The 20618-nt window shown below is 40.1% G+C and overlaps 1 protein-coding gene across 1 annotated transcript in view; it reads right to left on the bottom strand.

Annotated features, from left to right (window-relative positions):
* Positions 1-9971: 9971 nt before the first annotated feature.
* The window catches only part of CACNA1I (calcium voltage-gated channel subunit alpha1 I), a 370590-nt gene continuing 359943 nt past the window's right edge, over positions 9972-20618 (bottom strand). Inside the window, exons 31-33 of the mRNA XM_072421248.1 lie at positions 15937-16111; positions 13083-13288; positions 9972-12274 (exon numbers count right to left, since the gene is read on the bottom strand). Coding sequence (XP_072277349.1) covers positions 11591-12274; positions 13083-13288; positions 15937-16111 — 1065 coding nt within the window. The 3' untranslated portion in view covers positions 9972-11590. The remainder of the gene's footprint in view (positions 12275-13082; positions 13289-15936; positions 16112-20618) is intronic.

Genomic DNA, 20618 nt, shown 5'->3' with positions numbered 1-20618 from the left:
AAAAGAACAACACTATGCCCTGCTGAATGAATTGCTGACACTGATTGAGTTTCACAGGGGGGTAGTGACAGTTTCACAGGGGGGAAGGACTCCTGGCCCTAATAGGTGTGAAACTATCAAGAAATTAACTAGGCCACACAATAAAACAGCACTAAGGCAATTCCTAAGTGTTGTTGGTTTCTGCAGAGATTTTATTGAAGGTTTTGCAGAAAAAGCAAAACGGCTGTATGATCTATTGAAAGGGGGCAGGAAAAAGACAGATCCTCTAGACTGGTTTGAGGAGGTTTGAGGAGCACAAGGAAGCTTTCACCAAGCTAAAAGTTAATCCGATGCAAGCCCCAGCCTTAGGTAATCTGAATGCTGATTTGCCTTTTGCACTGCAAGTATATGCATCTGCAGTGGCCATAACAGCGGTGTTGCTACAAGAAAGACAAGGCAAATGGGTACCTGTTGGATAATGGTCTAGAGTGCTGGCTCCGGTAGGGAAAGGATTTGATGAATGTGTCAAAAATCTTTTGGCAGTGCATTGGGTAGTTCTTGGAACTGAACATGTAGTGGAATTTAGGAGTATAACCCCATGCTCCCATTAATATGCTTCTGGAGCGTACCCTCAGTGGAGTATGTGTGGGGAGGTGCATCGGGCTAGGTCACAGGAAATATTCAGACTAGTGGTGGGCAAGGAAGACCTAAAAGTATGGGTGGATGGATCCAGGTACCGGAAAGGAGGAAGGTTTCACACAGGGTATGCTTGGTGGTGCCCCCAGACCAATGACCAAATATTAATCAAGTGCCCCCAAAGCTTTTCTGGCCAGTGAGATGAGCTAGAAGATATGATAGAAGCCATTATACACTTCAGTGCAGGTCCAATAATAGTAATCTTCTCTAATAGTGCTTATGTCACCACTTCATTGACTGAATACATGCCTTTATGGTATAACAGGGGTGTTAGTGATGCCTCTGGAAAGGCCCTGATGCACAGTTCAGTACCCAGGGATATATTGGATAAGCCAATTTGGAGCTCCAAAGCGTGGCCATCGTTAAAGTGAAAGCACACTAGACAGGTAACAATGAGGTTTTGTAGGAAACAACAAGGCAGAAGAACTTGCTAAAGAGGCTGCCTTAATAGGGGTAAAATGGACACCATATGAAGGGAGACAAGCCTGGGAGGAGCATGATTCTGAGGAGCAGGAAAAAGAGACCATTGAACCTGAACTTTTACCACTGTTAAAGGAACCCACCCCACGCTTAGCAGAAGAACAGGATAGGGATGAACTCCTCAAGGACATTTAAAGGCAGATTAGGGAAGAAGTTGAGAAGGCTCCGTCAAAGTACGTATTGCCAGATAATCTCTTGTTGAGAGATACTGCGGACGGTCTTCGGTTTGTTGTCTCAACATCAAGAAGATTTGGCCTGAGAGAATCATGGGTTGGCAGGACACATGGGTATTCAGGGTTCCCTAACATTTATTTTAACTAAATACTGTTGGGAAACGATTAACAACACGGTCACACTGCTGGTACAGGAATCTATAATGTGTGCACAGATGACTCCCAAAAGGGCAGATGAAGACCAAAAGGGCAGAAGATGAACATAAAGACCAAAAGGGCAGAAACCAGTATTAGCAAGGTTCCGTTAGCAGAAGGACCCTGGGAGAATTTGCAGATTGATTTTGTGGGTCCGCTACTGAGTGCCCCTGGGGGATACACGTACCTGTTGATTGTAGTTGATGTCTTTTCAAAGTGGGTGGAAGCTCTGCCTTTAAGGAACAGCTACGGCTAAGGGGTTATGGGGACAGAGGTGGTGTCAAGATGGGGATTCCCTAAAGTCCTAGAGTCAGATAGGGGAACTCACTTTACTGGTAGGGTTCTAAAAAGAAGAGCAAAGATTTCATGTACCATACCATCCCCAGTCATCGAGTATTGTGGAAAGGATGAACCCAACACTGAAAGATAGATTAACCCCCCTAGCGGTAATCCCGTGTATGACTCGGGGTGGAATTCACTTGCAAGAAGCGGTAACCCAGAGTCACACTTTTCGGGTAACTTTAGAAGGCCCATGCTTAGCATTTCTGCATGGTACACCACATCTAACTGCTGATTCGAGCAGCAATAGTAAATTCGGGGGGTGATGCCAACGGCGATTTCCCGCTGGCATCACCCCGGAATTTACTATAGCTGCTCGCGTCACCCGGAGGACGTAACGCTTCCATCCTCCAGGTGATGCGAGCAGCATCGTTGGAGGATTCAGGGGAGTGAACAGAAAGAGACATTCCCATCGCATCACCCTGCAAGATGTGACGTCTTCCAGGTGATGCAATGGAGTGATGGATTCTGGGGACGGGAAAATTAAAAGCAGATTACTATGATTACTACAGTAAAAAACACAAAAAAAACCTAATAAAAGTACAAGTACATATTTTAGTGCACCAAGCATCATTGCCCAGTGCCCTGATTTACATTTTGCCCACTATTAGCTCTGACCTTGATCTGACCTTTTGATTACTTATAAATCACTTCCTGAATGTATCATTTCATCACTTTGTCTTTGACCTTGATTGTTCCTGACTGATTGCTGGAGACCAAATGGCATCCAAAAGGCATCTCCCCGGCACAAGCGGTGTTTTGGAGGAATTTGAAAGCAGCGATAGCTAATTGGAGTCTCTTGTGGAATCGAGCGATAGTGATTCACCAGGAAATTTGTCATCAGGCAGCAAAAGTGAACTGAGCGACGATTCTGAACCTGAGGTCAGTGCTCCACTGACCTTGATGAGGACCAGGCAACACCGCCAAGAAATCCATTCACTGGCGATCCTGGGATAAAAATTGAGGCTGAATGCGATGATCCCCTGGCGTACCTGAAGTTGTTTTTGACCAATGAAGTTATGCAAACATGTAAGCTGCTCTGTTTGATAACTTTTTGAATTTTTTTTGCTGTTTTTTTATGCAAACATGTATGCTGCTCTGTGTTTGGTAACTTTTAAAAAAAATTATGCCAACATGTGTGCTGCTCTGTGTTTGTTAACATATTACTTGCAACCTTCACCACACTATAAAAGAACATATCCTAAAATACATTTTTAATTTTGTTTTATGCAGGTATGCTGGACAACAACAAGGTGCTCCATATCTAGGGTTTGCAAGAAGCAAAATGTGGGAACCTGTGACCAAGGATGACATTTGGCTGTTTTTGGGCTTGGTGATCCTGCAGGGAGTAGTGGGCAAACCCGTGCAGAAGTGGTACTGGTCCAAGAATAAAACAATTGCCACTCGATACTTTGGCACAGTCATGCAAGAATACTGCTTTTCCCTCATCCTGAAGTACCTGCACTTCGCAAACAATGAAGAAGTTGATGAGACCTGCAACAAAACTGAAGAAAATTTGGGAAGTGTCTTAGATGATTCTACAAAATTTCCAGCAAATGTGCCAGAAGGAGATGTCAGCATTGACGAAAGTCTAATGGCTTACAAGGGGAGGCTCAGCTGTGTGCTGTACATTGCGTCAAAGAGGGCACGATTTGGCGTGAAAATCCTATATGCTGTGCGAATCCTCATCTGGCTACATTTGGAATACAGTACTGTACATTGGAAAAGGGACACAGTTCAACCCCAGATACAGCCATTATGGATTGGCAACATCTTCAGTGCTATCTTTCATTGAGCCATTGCTAGATCAGGGCTATTGTGTCACAACCGACAGTTTCTACACCTCTCCTGAGCTTTATGAGTTCCTTCTGCAACACAGAACAGATGCCTATGGAATCGTTAGGGCTAACCGGAGCAACCTGCCATAAATGTTTGCAAAAGGGTAGCTGAAAACATGAGAATTTGTTGCCTGGCAGAAAGGCAAGATGATGACCCTGAGATGGCGTAACAAGAAAGATGTTCTGGTAAACACCTGTGAATCATTCAGACTTGATTTTGCAAGTTTCCAAATCCATAGTCAAGAACCACCAAACACCATCAGTGGCTATGAATAGACCTGGATGTGGTGCTTCCACCGTTGTCAACCCAGAATGCCTGACTGGTCGTCAATTCATTGAATGCATCCCACCAATGTGGGACAGGACAGGAATAGGACCAATGATACGTGGCGCCAATTTGGGAGACGGTAACCGTAACTAAATATTTTTTGTAGAAAGCCAGACCTTATCGCCTGGGGAAAACTGAGGTGCAGGGGATCTTTTATTGTCAGCCTATTTCTTGTAGCGCAGGGAGGAGCACTATGAAGTCTCTTGAACCTTTCTCCAAACATGCCTTAAGTGGTCAGAGGCAGCGGCTGCAGCAGGAACATTAGACAGTGGAGGAACAGGAGCAGGGAGCTTGGGGTGACAACCGGAGACAGTAAAGAAAGGACTGTGACCTGTTGACTCATTGGAGCGATTGTTGTGAGCCAACTCAGCCCTAGGCAGTAGGTCAGACCAATTGTTTTGCTCGGAGTTGACGTACAAGCGGAGATACTGTTCAAAGGAATTGGTTCGTCCATTCTGTTTGCCTTTTAGACTCGGGGTGGTAGGCAGAAGGGAAGTCCAGCTTGATGTCCAACAGGCGACAGAGGGCTCTGGGGACACTATGTGGGATAGTTATCTATGTAGGCGGATGACTTCCTTGAGAAAGACTTTAGCCAAAGTGAAGCAGCAGGAAGACCAGGAAGGGAAATAAAATGGGCCATTTTAGAAAATATATCTACCACAACACATATTGTGGTGAACCCTTAGCAGGGCTGGTGCTGACAGCAAGAGAGTGTAAGGTGAATGACACTGAAGGTGGTGCAGATCCCCTGGTTCTGCAGGAAACAACACCTCTGACGGTAAATCAGAGTGCTGAGAAAGATACATTTTTGGTCCAGTTGCAGGAGCAGGTAGAGAAATATTTGCATATTGCTGCAACTAATATGGCTCCTAAAAAGAAAGATCAACCTAATAGGCCTCCCAGTGGTTTGAAGGTTGGGGACAAGGTCATGGTAGAGAATCAACTGGATGGTGACCCATCTGTGCTGTACTGCCACACAAACAGTTGTTAATGGACAATCGGGGGATGGGAAAGAAGAGATTGATAAATCTAAATCTATCAAACAAATGATAGAGGGAGTAGCAAACTTGGGGAGGGATCAGGAAATACATATAGTAGAAGAAGGAACATTAGGTTAAATACCAGAGGGTCCCAAATTACCAATGGGGTCGTCAAGACAAATAGACCCCATAGAGTTTCTTTTGCCTTTGGACGATTTAATCCTAACACAACCACCAAAAAAAAAATAGCATATAAAAAGGATTTATGTAATATCTTACCAGAAGCTATACAATCATTTGTGGATGCAACATTTTATTTGAATGAAACAGGTTATTGGCTAGGAAAGGGTCCGTCTCACATATTTCAAGGATGCAAATTACGGGTATTTTGATGAACAATCAAGGGAAGTGATTTTTGTTTTTGTATGCGACTGACCTGTGGGTCATAAAGGGAGATGATGGGGCGTTGGACCTGTGGGACACCAGACTTAGACTTGGAGGAGATAAACTTAGTTGATGTGTAGTCACAAGCATTTGACTACCAATGTACAATAGGCATTTACCACATGGCAATTTAACGAGGGAGAATCCTAGGGATGAGCTAGCAAATTTATTAAATTCGGTCTCGCTGCCAATTGGGCTGTTCCCTCTTACCAGCGAGACCGAATTTTTGGGACCTGCAAGACCAACCTAATTGCAGCTCCTCTCCCCTGATTGGTTTTGCAGCCCTGTACTATGTGTTTATCTATCCCGGAACACAGTGTGAGTCTCACAGCTGGCTTCTCATGAATGAATGCAGTGTCAGAAAAATCCTCTGATTTTTCCCACGGCCGCGTTCATTTTTAAATGAAAGCCAAATAATTCATGCATTTATGAATGGAGCCATGAGAATCCTCCTCTCAGTGAAAGATCCCTGGGCACTACAGGTCAGAATGACGGCTTGCCCTCATTCTGACCTGTAGTGCCCAGAGATCACTCACTGACAGGAGGATTCTTACGGCTGTATTTATGAATGCAGCCACGATAATCCTCCTATAGCGATTTCCTGGATTTCCGATGGTTATGTGAAATTTTCCAGACCCATCGGAACTTCGAAGAAATTTTCGGAACTTCGAAGCTTATTCCTAGTAAATCCACATGTGGTATGGGATGAGGGAAGTTTGAAGCAAGTTGATATTTCCCTCTTTGTCCTAAAGAATACAGCTATGACTCTGGTCATGGAACAGGAGTGGTTGGAAGAATGGGAAATAAATGAAAAGCTCCTGACAAAGCTTCAGCAAGAGGGAGCCAATGCCACCTTAGTAGTATACCATATTCAGAAGGAAATTACGCAGGTGGTACATCAGTTGCAAAAAGACTCTGAAGGTTATTGGTGGGAGATTATGTTTAGACATTCCAGTAAGGCCAATGGGGTTTTGAATTATTTGATTCATCTGGTGCTGGTATTACTCATTTTTGCTGTGGTTTTGTCAATAATACAAATTTACATGTGTTTCATAACCCGTCAAAAAGGGTGGAGGCATGAGTGGACTGTAAAGCTAGACCCTTTACAGCAGAGCAAGGATCCCGAAAATTGTCTAATATGTAGAAACTGCAGCAGGGTGGGGCATAATGAAAACAGTTGCCTGATACTAAGTTGTGGGTATAATATAAACATGGTTTGAAAATTCTTTAGTATGTTAAGGTAGTAGCTCATTCATTGTTGTTAAATCGTTATTATTGTTGATGTGTATCAGGTTAGGTATGATTATAATACAGTATTAGTTGTTTGTTATTAATGGAATGTATGTATTAGGTTAGTGGTAATTATAAGGGTGAACCAGTTCCTCCTCTATACTCTGCCCTAGTAAGAGAACTAAGAACTGAGAGTGTATGAAAGATGAGTGAATGTGTACTCCTTGCTTATTGTCATCCTGTGGCCCTGAAGAAATCGCCAGAAATGAAGACAAAGAACTACTCCAGAGAGTGATGATGGTGGCCATGAGTACTCCGCCTGAGGGGGATGATGGTGTGCCATTCAGGCACAAAGGGGCATTTGTTGGAATGTGCAACATGAATTGTATCAAACTAGCATTCATAAACAATACTTTTTTTAAATGATAAGTCCATCTGGTGTTGGTGAACCTTGATGGGGGTTGCCTCTGAGAACAAAACTAGCAAGATGATTCCAGCTGGAGGTCGGAACCAAGCAACCAGAAAGAGATAACATCTCTGTGAGCAGGAATGACACACCATACCAGTTGTTGGGTATGGTGGGTGTGCATTGAGAAATCTATTTCAAGGACTTCTCCAATTATCCTGCCAGGTCTGTAAACATCGCTGTTATCCGATGACACCCAAAGAAGCCAGAACCAGCTGGTCAGCTGAGTCAGAGGGCTTGCTCCCTCCAAAGAACAGTGACACCTACTGGGGAATATCAGCGGGCACCTGGGAGTAGTGTACTTCCAGAAGTGGGAGGACACCTGTGTAAGGGGTGGATGCAAGGGTGTGGCTGAATGTGGCCAGGGGTCTTGGAGATATTTTAAAGGAAAAAACTGCCTCAAATCTTTCTCTTAATCTCTCTATGTTCTTGGAACCCAGCCTTGGTGCAGGATACAGAGGATGGACTCTTTGGGTAACAGATCATTTTACTTTTTCTGTGTGATCATTGTTTAGCTTATTTTGAATAATTGTTGATTACTTGGAAATTCTTTTTCTTTGTTACTAAATATCTGGTTATTTAGGATCTGAATATTAAGCTAATAGAGACCTAGTGAAGATACTGCTCCCAAGAAAGGGGATAACATAAAGGAAACCGGAATTTTTCTTTCACCCGCATATCATTGATAGTTAATTCAGAATGGTAGACCCCCCCACCCGTTAGCTTCATGACAATTCCCTTGTGTATAAATGGCAGAATGATAGATGATTATACACAGGTTACTTTATATTGTGCCACTGCAAGTCACTTATGTATGTCCTGGTTTGTGAAGTTACACATATAAACACAGTTCAATTCAGGATGCCTCCAAATAAGTTGTGAATATATCACATTGCATTTTGGGAACACATTTTTCTTCCCACATGCTTCTGGTGACATGGATTTCTTTTACACACCAGGAATTTAGGGGCTAATTTGTTATTTGTTTGTTGTTGTATAGTTGCCACTGTGTTTCCTGATTCTAAACGTGTGCCACTAAAACTTCTCTGTAATTCTCAGTTTAATTATTTAATTTGAGTCAGTAAAGGCAATTCCGAAGTGAACCTGATTTGACAGGTTTGAAAAATGATAGAAATAAAAATAGACTTTTCAGTAACAAAAGTAGATTAAAAGTGTTAAATTTAAAGTATAAATTTGGTGATCACTATGAAATCTATCTCAACTTTTTTTCTGAAAGGAGCCCTCCTATTGTGATTGTCCGGAGTTATCCTTTAAATGTTTGGACTGGGAGTTTTGTGACAGGTTGTTTCTGTTGGTAATACCTATAATTGATTTTCATCTTTTCTCACTCGGATGCCTCCCTTCCTGATGTTAATGTCATTCATTCTGTGACAAAAGTGATTGTCTTCTATTTGACATACGTGTGTTGCTAGATAATGATACTCGTTTAGTTCAATTATGTTTTGAAAACAAAACAAAGTAGTAGTTTACGCTGCTTATACAATAATTAGGAACACATTTAAACTTTAATTCAAAGAGAAAAATGATTGAGAAAAAAAAACTCAAAAGCTAGTTATTTATTGTTCAAAGTATAAATTTACCCTCTTTACCAAAAGCCAATTGTCTGTCAAAGGCAAAACTAGAAGAGCTAATGAATGCTGCTGCATTCTAGAAGTCACAAGAGGGATGTTTAGGTAAAATTGCTCCTACTCTTTTAGACATTGTATACATGCCATTTAAAGTGATATTTTAAACAAAGGTTTTGAAAGGGTTGTTTATGCTTCCCAGTCGCGGTTGCTTTTATCTAGTTCGGCAGGGAACCAGCGGTCTACATTGTAGGCGGAATGGAAAGAGGAGAAGGTTAGCTGAAAGTTATATACCATTGGAAAACCAGGTTGTTTATAGCCCTTTATTAAAGAACCATTGAGAGCAGAGAATTCACAGACTAGGCATATGAAAGCCATCTTTCTAAAAGGTTTAAATGCCTGGAGGACAAATCATTCATTCAAACACAATCACAGGCACATCAATCATATGCTTAAATGAAAACAGGAGTCCTGGTTAACAGTGTTTAATCTAAACATAATAAAAAGCAAACACAGTCCCTTTTAAACTAGCTTCAGCCTCTATATACAGACCATTACTTGCACACTCTTTCACAATACCTCCTCCCCCAATTTATTTTAAAGAGATCCTTTCACCCACTTGACAAATTCCAGAAAAATCAAGCATTTCAAATGTTCACAGTATTCTTACCATAAACAGCTTGCACATGGTTTTCCTTAGAAAAGAAATCTCTCCTTTTCTTGGAGTATTGTGCTGGCCTAGCTCTTCCACCCTCCTTCTACGTCATACAGAACTTTTCAAGTGAGAGGGGAAGCAAATGGGTGTCATTCAAATGACAGCTTTCGTTCTGTTGGGGCTGCTGACATCACTTCTAAGTCTCGGGCCTTTTTTGGATGTCTACACGTGGGAAGCTTTTATAAGTAAATACCATGCATTAAATACAATAAATGCACATTTAATCATATAGGGATATTGAAATGAATGTTCTGGTGGCAGGGTTACTTTAGGTGACTTTGCTAAGTTGGCTAAAAAGCTACCACATTTTTTTAAGTCACATTTATTTTTTAACACTTTAGATTAGTTGTCTTTAATTTTTTTACCTCAATAAAAGCAACCATTTTTTATTTTAAAAAACACTAAAGGGAAATTCAATAAAATTAATTATTGACACTGAACAAAACACAGTAATGACATAACTGCAGCAACCAACCAAATAATATCACAATTATTGCCAGACTATTCAAAAACAATATTCAGTTAATGTTTGTATTTTATCTTTAATTTGTGCTTATTTTTGCTTTTAAAAGTGGTTTGTACAACAAAGAAAAAAGGGGAAACACTTTGTGGAATTAAAGTAAAACATAAATGAATGGTTCTGGAAAGATTTTCATAAAAAATACCAGATGCACTTTAATGTTCAACTCTGAAGTTTGACTACCTGGTCTCATTTTCCGGTTACATAACTCACATTTCACTAAAAACAGCATGTTCAGCCTAAATGAAACAGGATTTCTGCTCCTGAGACTGATTTTTGGAAAGAGAGCATTGTGTGTGGATAAGAATCAACCAACAAGGGAATGCACATCCTGTTGTTGGGACATCAACTAGGATGTAATAATATTTTTTTCTTTTTTTTTTTCAATATATTATACATTTCCTTTGTTTCTATGAGATTTTTTTTTTATTTTAAGTACAGTTAACAATCGTGCTTCATCCTATTAAAAGCTTGAGCAAAATATGATCTACTTAAGTTAGTTGTATAATCGAGGCAAATAAAATACTTTAATAGTCAAAACATTTCTTTACTTAAACATTGCTAATTATTCTTTTTCAGACATATTCATAAGCAAGCTACAATTAGTTGATCCCTTCAACATTAATTTCTCAGATGCCAGATCTGTAGCAAATGTTATCTGTACACACTATCCAAAAACTCAAAGCTCTGTTTCTAAAAAGTTTGCACCAGGCAAATGTCTGGATAATGGGGGGGGGGGGGGGGCGAAAAAAAATAACTGTATCACTCCTGTTATGTTTTATTAATACAGGTGCTATTTGTTACATCAAACCTCAGCTCCTCAATAACAAGTGGATGTATAACTTCTCGTGCTGTATGGAACATGGCATACTGCAAATTTTACCGGCAGTTGTTAAAGCTAAAGCAACTGACTAAATTAATTCTACACAACAGGGATTTTTGTACCACACTTCACCCAATGTGAGGTAGAAAGGTGATCCTTTAACTCAATATAGTAAGTTGCATGATGAATTCATACTACCTTTAAGCAAAACTATTTTGATATGTATTATGCTTATATTTTTGTAAATTTAAAATTAAAAAAAAAAATAAAAGCATAATTATGTGTTATGACTATTTAGATTAAGAATATCTATTCTGTTTAGCTGTCAAAGAGCTGACAAAAATAATAAGCATAACAATTGTTTGTTGTATGTGAACATTTCACAGAAAGGGCAAGGATTTCCAACAACCAAGATAATTGTTTCTCCTCAACCAAATATTTTGTATTGCCACATAAAGATAGCTACTATAATACAAAATTTCAGGAAGTCCCAAGCAACAGTAATATATATATATATATATATATATATATATATATATATATATTATTTAATATATGTAATAGCCTGTATAAAGGCTGGATACAGTACCGTGGTTCTTCCAGTTTAGAGCTTGAGAGCTCAGCCAACGTTACCTCATCTCTCCATTTGCATTGCTTGGCTGGCTCACACAGTGAGGTAATATAGTGTTTTCTGCTGGTCTTTTTGAGAACCTTGAGGCCATATTTCCTATTTATGAGTTAGGAATTTATGTCACAGTAAAATGACCTGCATCCCACCCAATAAAAGAAAACAAACTTTCATCTGTTCCGACGATTATTATTGCCATAGGCCACATTTCCTGAGACACTACTAGTAGGTATCCCTCTTTCCACAGTTGGCAGTTTTCCAGTATTACTACGATTCTCTTCGGTTTCTGAGGGTATAGAAGTTTGATAAAAATCCATCACCCATGATGGCATTGAAAGGAAGCCCTGTGGATCAACTGCGTAAAACTGTTTTGCCCCTCTTACTCTAGAGGGGGCGACAGAAAGACTGTTTGCGCTGCTGTATTTTTTCATGACACCACCAGGTGGCACTAAGGAGGGAGGAGGTGAAAACAGAGATGTTAATGATAAGCTACTAAGAGTCTCTGAAGGCTCACTTGTTCCTTTCAGACTTCCACCAGCCCCTTCTTCATCAGAAGGGTCCATGGAATCATGAAGAGTACATCCAGGACTAGTACTACCACCACTGCTATGGCTCCGTTGGTGCCTTCGAACCTTCTGAAGTGCAAAGCTAGGGTGGTTGCTCCTCCTCTGAATAACTGAAAGAGAAGATATAGGAAGGGTAGTATGATGGGTTGTAGGAGCTACACGCAGATCAGGGAGATCCAAGGTGCACTGTGGAGAGTCGCTTAAATTTAGGCTATCTTCAAGTGTAGTCTGTAAACTGTCGTCAGAACACGCACTTCCACTTTCCATTGAAGAATTTATTTCTGTCGGCTGGGAAAAGAGCAGATTATAGTATTAGGAAACAACAAAGTAGTGTTAAAGCTGAACTGTATACATCTAGAACATTCCCAATGATACATCTAAAATGTTTCTGCATGTTTATTCTTCAGTTTTTACTAGGTTCAGTGTTTACAGCTTTATAAATACAAGATAATATTAATAATTTAGACATTTTGATGAATCATTTACTAAATCTTTGATTTTCCTGCAAGGGCATTTGATTTATTAGAGCAATATAGGTTGTTCAATTACCAGAGGGATTTACCATCAATACTTAAATTGTCTAAATACAAACAAAATATAAACCAAGTTACTTATTTTTATAGTAAAATACTTTGACTTGAGTATAAACTTACTGCACAAGTGAAGCCATCACTTCTAACATTTAAATCAGTAATAAATGAAAATGCTGATAAAATATGATAGAAAATATATATATTGGTTTATATTGGAGTCACACCATTGGGTGGTGCGACTCCAATATAAACCAATATATATATTTTCTTTTAGAATTTTTAAGTGGCAAAGTGGTTTATACTTCAGTATTTGTGCTATGACGCTGAAATTGATTTTTTATTCAGCTTAGTGAATGAGGTGACTGCTAACTGCAACCAAATATGCAAGTAAACTTTTTCCTTGCAAGTGATCCAATCTTCACGCTATTCACTTTGTCAAGTGGATAATCCCCTGCAGAGATATTTAATTGTGAACAGCCTAGAACTTTAGCAAATCAATTCCAATGTTTTTTTAAATTATTTTTCTGAGCATTAGGTACTGCTTGATTTATAAGTAGCCTTACCTGTCTATGAAGTGAACATTTGACATCTGGGGAATGAAGAGTAGCCCAAGACTCAGGAGAAGACAGTTGTTTGGGAAGGCTTTTTTTGATTGATAGATTCTCTGGATCTTTGTCTGTGGTAGGGATTGAAGGATGGAAGAACTCAGCAGGGATTGGTAACAAAGAAATTAATGGGTCTCCTGGCAGAGGAGGAGGCGGAGGGGAAACTGGTGGAAACATGTTAAAAAGTAGAAAAAACTGAGGTTAGATTTACCTCTTTTACAGCGTTTATGCATATTATTGAAGACCTAGAATCCATGAGGTGGAAATGGATGCATCAAAATGTGAAGAGATAAAAATAATGGCCCTGATTTATTAAAGCTCTCCAAGGCTGGAGAGAATACACTTTTATTAGTGAAGCTGGGTGATCCAGCAAACCTGGAATGGATTTCCTAAAAGTCATTTGCTATTTGTTAGCAAATGTTTTCAATCCATATCAGATCTATTTCAGGTTTGCTGGATCACCAAGTGTAGCCTTGGAGAGCTTTAAAAAATCAGGGCCAACGTCTTTGTGTACCCTGAAAAGTTTTAGACTGAAATCAAGGAAATTTAATTTCCACTCTACTTGTCCTCTTTGCCATAGATTTTACCTCAACAGCAACACCAATCCTCTTCTCTACTATTTTTTTTCCTCCACTCCTACAGGTTTAGGATTCTTTTTCCTCTAACAACATATTTCTTCCTATATAGGCCCTATCATACCAATCCTAATTAAACATAGTTTTCTACCAGCCTAAAAAATGTACACTTATTTCCCTTGTTTCCCTTGTCCAATTGCTTGTCTTTCATGTCATGTATAAACCATTTGAAAAAATATTCTAAGATAAACCTACACCGAAAAGCTCAGCTGCAAACTATACTTTTGGATCATATGGTTTCCACAAGAAAGGTTCCTGGAAGAAGGACGTAAATCTTAAATTGAGGGACAACAATCTCCACAAGATATTTACCTTTATTCTGGGTAAGTGCCATGTGCCATGTTCAAGCATTGCAAGCATAGTATAAAAAATAAACTTCACTTTTTTATCCAAGGTATAAGTGCCTCCCTATTCATCACATAATCTTTCATTTAATGTCAAACCAGAGTTGGAGATGTAGGAACCATTCCTTCGACTTCTGGACGCTAGTCTTTTCTATATGTATGCTGTTCACTGGCCTTACTGTATCGTTGTTTCCAAAAATTGGATCTCTGTCCTCCAGAAAAAATATAAATTTCAGAATACATCCACTACAGAACATGGGGCCTGAATTATTTAAAGCTCTTCGAGACTGGAGAAGATAGACTTCATGGGTGAACCTGGGTGATCCAATCCTTCAATAGATTTCCTAAAGTTAATTTGCTATTTGCTGGCAAATGTTTTCAAATGCCTTTCAAATAGCCTTCCCTTTCCTTCTTTCTTAACAAATTTCTGAAATTACATTTTATTTTGTATGGGATTTACCAGATATAGAATGCTTGTTTCTATAATTCTTGTTAATTCTTTTGAGGATTTTTTTTTTCATATTGAGACCATATGCCTGTTTTATTAAAGTTCTCCAAGACTTGAGAAGATGGACTTTCATGAATGAACCTGAGTGATACAGCAAACATGGAATAGATCAAATCCACTTTTTTTTTTAATTAGGTATAGTATTTTGTACATATTTATACACTAAAAAACTTCCTCTGTTGATAAGATTATGTGTACTAAGCCAATTTTTCTTGTAAAAATAGCTTGCAATTGGTTTTCCATATTCCCTGAGGTGAAACACTGTAAAAGGAAAGTGTTTTCCTTTCTATACCAAAATAGCAATATCAATCAAAGTGTGATTTTATCTATTTGTACTGTATGTTTTTTAAATTATACATATTTATATTTTATTCATGTAACAACATTAATTCATTTTGAATAATGGGTGCCTTTCAAATAGCCTTCACTTTCCTTCTTTCTTAACGAATTTCTAGAATTTTTGAGGCTAGGCACATACCAATCAGCTGAGTTTACTGAGGCTAATTGAAATTCCCTTCTGGACAATTTCTTTTTTGTGATAGTGGTAATGCAATTACAGGACAGAAAACTGGTTTATTTAAAATTATTAATTCTATTGAGTAACATGTAAATAAATAATTGTATCAAATAAATGTACTTATGTGCTTTTAAATTTGGTTTCAAATTAGTTAGGGTTAGGATTTATTCCTACATTCAAAACATTAAAGAAATCTCCTTTTTCCTCTTTCTATGTGTAAGTGTATTTAATATCACTGATATTTCAAACAATATTGTTAAGATTTTGGTTTTAACTCCCAACCTAAATAAACCAAGAAAATATATACAAAATCACCACAAATTCCCATTTATAAATTTACCAATATTGTAAGATATAAATCAATAGAGAACTGTGGATGTTTTTGTAACCTAGCTGGATTTGTAAGTGTACAGAACACTGTGTGATGATGATTTCCAGGCTATCCTTTGAAAGCTCCAATCTAGGATGGTTGTACTTTGTAGTAATCATTGGAATTTTTTACCAGCTAAAAAAAGAAAGACATTTCTTTCTCAGGAAACAACTTATTCCACAAATAAAATGGAAAATTGCAGTAGCTTTGCAGCTTGTTGATTTAAAGCTGCAGTGATAAGCACAATGAGATAAATACCTTGTTATTGTAAATTTGGGGAACTAAATGTTAGAACAATACATTTTCAGAAAACATTGTTATCCAAAGTTCAGTGTCACTGCACAAAGAACTGTGACAATTGCACAATTATGTTGCAAATTAGTAGTTTTTACAGGCTGTTGCACATTTAGAATCCCTTTCTTTATACATATTGTTTACCTGGGTTGGTTTCTTCTTTCAGCCAGCTATCCCAGGACTCTGCTGGGGTTAATGAGATGTTGTCTATCTGACAAAAGTATTGTTCAGCTGTAGGGGAACCTGGAATGCTTGCAAGTGGAAAGTGGTTTTCTCCAAACATCCCTAATTCCAAAGAGTCTGGACTGTTTTCACCATCCTGGTAATGATGCAAAAATGGTACATGATCATCAGCACCTTTTGTTTTCTAGAAAATAATAACATCATTAGAAATACATAAGTTGTTTCTGAAAAATGTAGTGTGTACTTCTGAGCATCTTCTGTTTATCTATTGTGACAGCTCGTCAAATAAATCACAGGTACAATAAATTATTTTGCAGTTGGAAGACTTAACTTCTTGCTTATGAGTATTTCTATGTAACTTTTACTTGCACTTTGTGTACTGAAATGATGCTGAAACTTCTTCACCCAAAACAAAATCGTTCAGAATCTAAGAGGCGCAAAACTCACTATGCAGCAGGGGCAGTAAGGGATATCCTGAGAACTAGGCTTACAAACCGAGAAAGCTGCTCCAAAGTTTGGGGGTGTGGACAGAAAATCAGAGTCAAATAATGCACTGTACCTGTTATCTTCCTTGCCACAGCTACCCTATCTGATACATGGGGCAAATGTTGATAAAACCACTGAAAATCCATGAAATCATGACCCTCTTAATTCTTTTCCATTTTCTGGTGATACATTTCCAAGTACATGTCTTAAATATGAAAGAGTTACTATTGACACTAAAGCTGATCTTATTCATGTTCCATGTGGTCAGCACTTTCTCTAATATAGATATATGTGTTTGAGGGGGAGGGCCGTTATACATATCACAGTTATATGTATTGAAACATCATGGTTTTAATTTCAGTAAGCACCAGTAGGCAATGTGCACCCGTATCAGCTGCATGGTCCACTTTTATTGGTCACATAGGCTATTGCATGACTAGGGCAAAGCAGAGGAAGCCATGAACTGGCTTTTCCCAACTTTAACCCAACACACCCCATTAAATAGACCACACCATCTGTTGGATTAAATTGGCCATAGCAGCTCATTTAATAACCATTATATATAATAACAACCTTTTTTATACACATGAACATATGTAAAACATCAAACTTCCACGCCAGTCCTTGTTTTCTTTTTAGGTCCATGCAACATTTCCTCCCATCCTAAACCTTTTTCCAAATAACTCCGCTCACTAACCAGGCCCCCAGCCGCTATCACACCGCCTCGGAGACAATTTAGCGGATAAGCCCTTTTAACACCTAGCCCCCACAACAACCAAGTGTCGTGCAGGACCACCACTGACGAAACAGAGCCCACCCCCTGATAGGCCCTACCCCCTTCTTCTCGAACATTAACCCATACATGGACCTAGCACAAAACCGCCCTGCTGCTATGACAATTGCATGACTCCCTTAACCCCGCAAACAGGGAGGGAGGGTGGGAGTCGCTTGCTCCCTGGACATAAAATGACTGTCCCCCTCCCCTTTTCCCCCCCTTTTTCATAGACTTGCAACACTACAGATCAGATTGTGGAAGGTAAGATTATATAAAAAAATTTATTTCCATAGTAAGAAGATGGTCTCAGAAATGTTGCACGCATTTTCAAACCTAATTAGGGTTTCACTAATTTCATTTGTGCCAAACTTGGAGTCAAATTTGGACATGATTTTCTCTTTCAAGCTTGTAAAGTGCAATATGGCATGGCATAATATCAGAGCATACTTATTTGAGGATAGGAAGTAAGGGAAGACCTGGAGAAAAATGAAAATGTCTAGTTAGGTATGTGACCTAATAAATCTAAAACTAATTCCTATTCCTAGTAAGCAATGAATAGAATCGATGAACAACTTGTTTTTGTTATTAATGGTTGAGAGGCTAACCAAGCAGAGGGGCCTCCTGGTTATCTCTGTAGCATACCTTTGAGGGTTGTGTGACAGAACAGCTAGGCATTGTAGGCAACAGCAGCAAATAATTCTTCTGGATTTTGAGCAAGAACAACAGTGATAACTAAGATGTGGGATGAGGATAGGCTGAGGATGTGCTTTGTGAATAAAAGTTTCCAAAATGTATTCTAAATGAACTACAACTTTGCTTTGCATTAGGTATGTTTGCTTTCTAGGAATATAGAGAAAAGGGTTGTTCACAGCTGAAACTGTTTACGGACAATGAGAAGAAATGCCAGCATTGGTTACAAAGATGTACCCTTTAGAAAAATCTCTTTGCCTCTTCTTTGTCAAACTAAAATAGTTACTATAACCTATTCAGCGGCACATTTTCACCACCACCTAACCATAAGATATATATATATATATATATATATATATATATATATATATAACTAGTTATACCATAAAAATGATCACTGGTAGCAAATTTTTCTTGGCTTCCTTATTTAATTTGTTACAATTACAGTTGTTGTGCCACTGTAATTATGACCACATCCAATATTCATGGTTTCATTGTTGTCTAAAAGAATCTCTTTGTTTAAAGAAGTTAGAAATAAGGAAAGGGAGAGGTGGGTGCAGGAGTATTTGCCATATGGCCAGTCCCATTTTTGCAGACTTACCTCGTAGAGTGACTTTCTGCAGCATAAATGGCCTGATAGTGGTAAATTGCAAAATTATAAGTAAGGAAAAAGGCAAATGCTTGCATATTTCTTTGTTTGTTGTCCATGAATGTTTATAAAATGTATGTGAGTTGTTTCTACAAGTTCATTGCTGGACTTTGTGCTTTGCTAGACTTTCATTCTAATTGCTTCCTACCACTGAAACAGCTGAGTTTCTGTTTTCCCATGACTCCCTAGGTCCATGTTCATGCTCCATGAGTATAAATTACTAGTGTTGGTCGAATAGCTCACTATTCGATTGGCCAGGGTGCCAATGTTGGCACCACGGCCCTGCGTCAACATATGCAGCGTCACCATAAAGTGGCCTGGTAGAACCGTGGCTCCGATGTGGTGGTCCAGCCTGCAGCAGCAACCGCTGCATCACCCAGTGGCACGCAACGGCTTTCAGGCAGTCAAGGCTCCACCACCTCAGCTGAAGGGAGCTGTATGTCATTTCCATCTTCTGCTGGTCCAGATGCTCCTGCTCCTCCTACTCCTCGTCAGTCATTCCGTCAGCAATCGATCACTGAAGTGATTGCCAAGAGACAACAGTATGTGTGCACTCATCCAACGGCGCAAAAGCTGAATGTGCTCCTGTCCAAGTTGCTGGTGCTGCAGTCCCTCCCTTTCCAAGTGGTGGACTCTGCACCTTTCAGAAAACTGATAGCTTGTGCCGAGCCGAGGTGGAGAGTCCCAAGCTGTCATTTCTTTGCGAAAAAGGCAGTACCAGCCCTGCACAAATATGTAGAACAGAAGTTGGGCCAGTCCTTGAGCCTGTCGGTGTCTGCCAAAGTGCACGGCAGCGCCGACGTGTGGAGCTGTAACTACGGTCAGGGACAATACAAGTCCTTTACGGCCCACTGGGTGAAGGTGGTTCCTGCACAGCCACACCAGCAACTTGGCCAGGTGACACAGCTTCCGCCTCCATATTCTCACGCCGCTGGTCCTGCGACAATGTCCGCCTCTGCCTCCCCATCCTCCACCATGTCCTCCACTGCAGGGAGAATTCACAGTGCCCCTCCAGCACACCACATGTGAAGAGCACGGTGGTGTCACGCTGTTTTGCACCTGGAACCATGGTGACCATGGAAATCGGAACCATGGTGACCGACAACGGGAAGAACATTGTGTCTGGGCTGCGTCAAGGAAGGCTGAGCCATGGGCCCTGCATGGCACACGTGTTTAATCTGGTTGTCAAGTGGTTCCTGAAGTCTTCCACCCATCTGCAAGACATCCTAGAAATGGCCAGGAAACTTTGCATGCACTTCAGCTACTCGTACACCGCAAAGCACATCCTCCTTGAGCTGCAGCGGCAGAATGGCATCCCCCAACATAGGCTGATATGCGACGTTTCCACCCATTGGAATTCCACCCTCCATATGTTGGACCGACTATACGAACAGAGAAAGGCCAGCAACAATTTCTTGATGATCCAAGCAGATAGGAGTACTCCCATGTGTAACTTCAATGTCAACCAGTGGCAGCTCATGCGTGACACCTGCCATTTGCTCAGGCCCTTTGAGGTGGCCACGTTATTTGTCAGTCACCAGGACTACGGGATGAACAACGTCATTCCACTGCTTCATGTCCTGGACCAGATGCTGGTAAATCTGGCTGGTCAGGAGACTGGAGACGTGGCGCCTAGATCTCACAGCCACATGAGCCCTGTGGGGGTTGAACTGGAGGAGGACATTGGAGCACAGGCAATGTATAGTGAAATGCGTGGTTTTTCTACTCGACAGGAGAGGAGGAGCAGCCAGAGGAGCAAGAGGGAGATGAGGAAGACGAGGCAGAGGACCCAGACACACCGTGGCAGTATGCAGTGGAGATGGAGGCAGGAAGTCCCTCCGAGTCACTTGCAGAAATGGCCCGCTGCATGCTCACTTGCTTGCGTAGTGACAGCCAAATTGTCACCATTCGGCAGGGGGATGACTTCTGGCTCTCCACCTTGTTGGACCCTCTCTACCAGTCCAAAATGGGGTTCTTTTTTACACCTGCTGAGAGGGAGGACAAACTGAACTACTACAGAGACATCCTATTTAGTCAGTTGGC

This window comes from Pyxicephalus adspersus, chromosome 8, assembly GCF_032062135.1.
Source record: "Pyxicephalus adspersus chromosome 8, UCB_Pads_2.0, whole genome shotgun sequence".
NCBI classification, from domain to species: domain Eukaryota; kingdom Metazoa; phylum Chordata; class Amphibia; order Anura; family Pyxicephalidae; genus Pyxicephalus; species Pyxicephalus adspersus.
The sequence above is the reverse complement of the archived record's forward strand: the minus strand, read 5'-3'. Positions and strand labels throughout refer to the sequence as shown.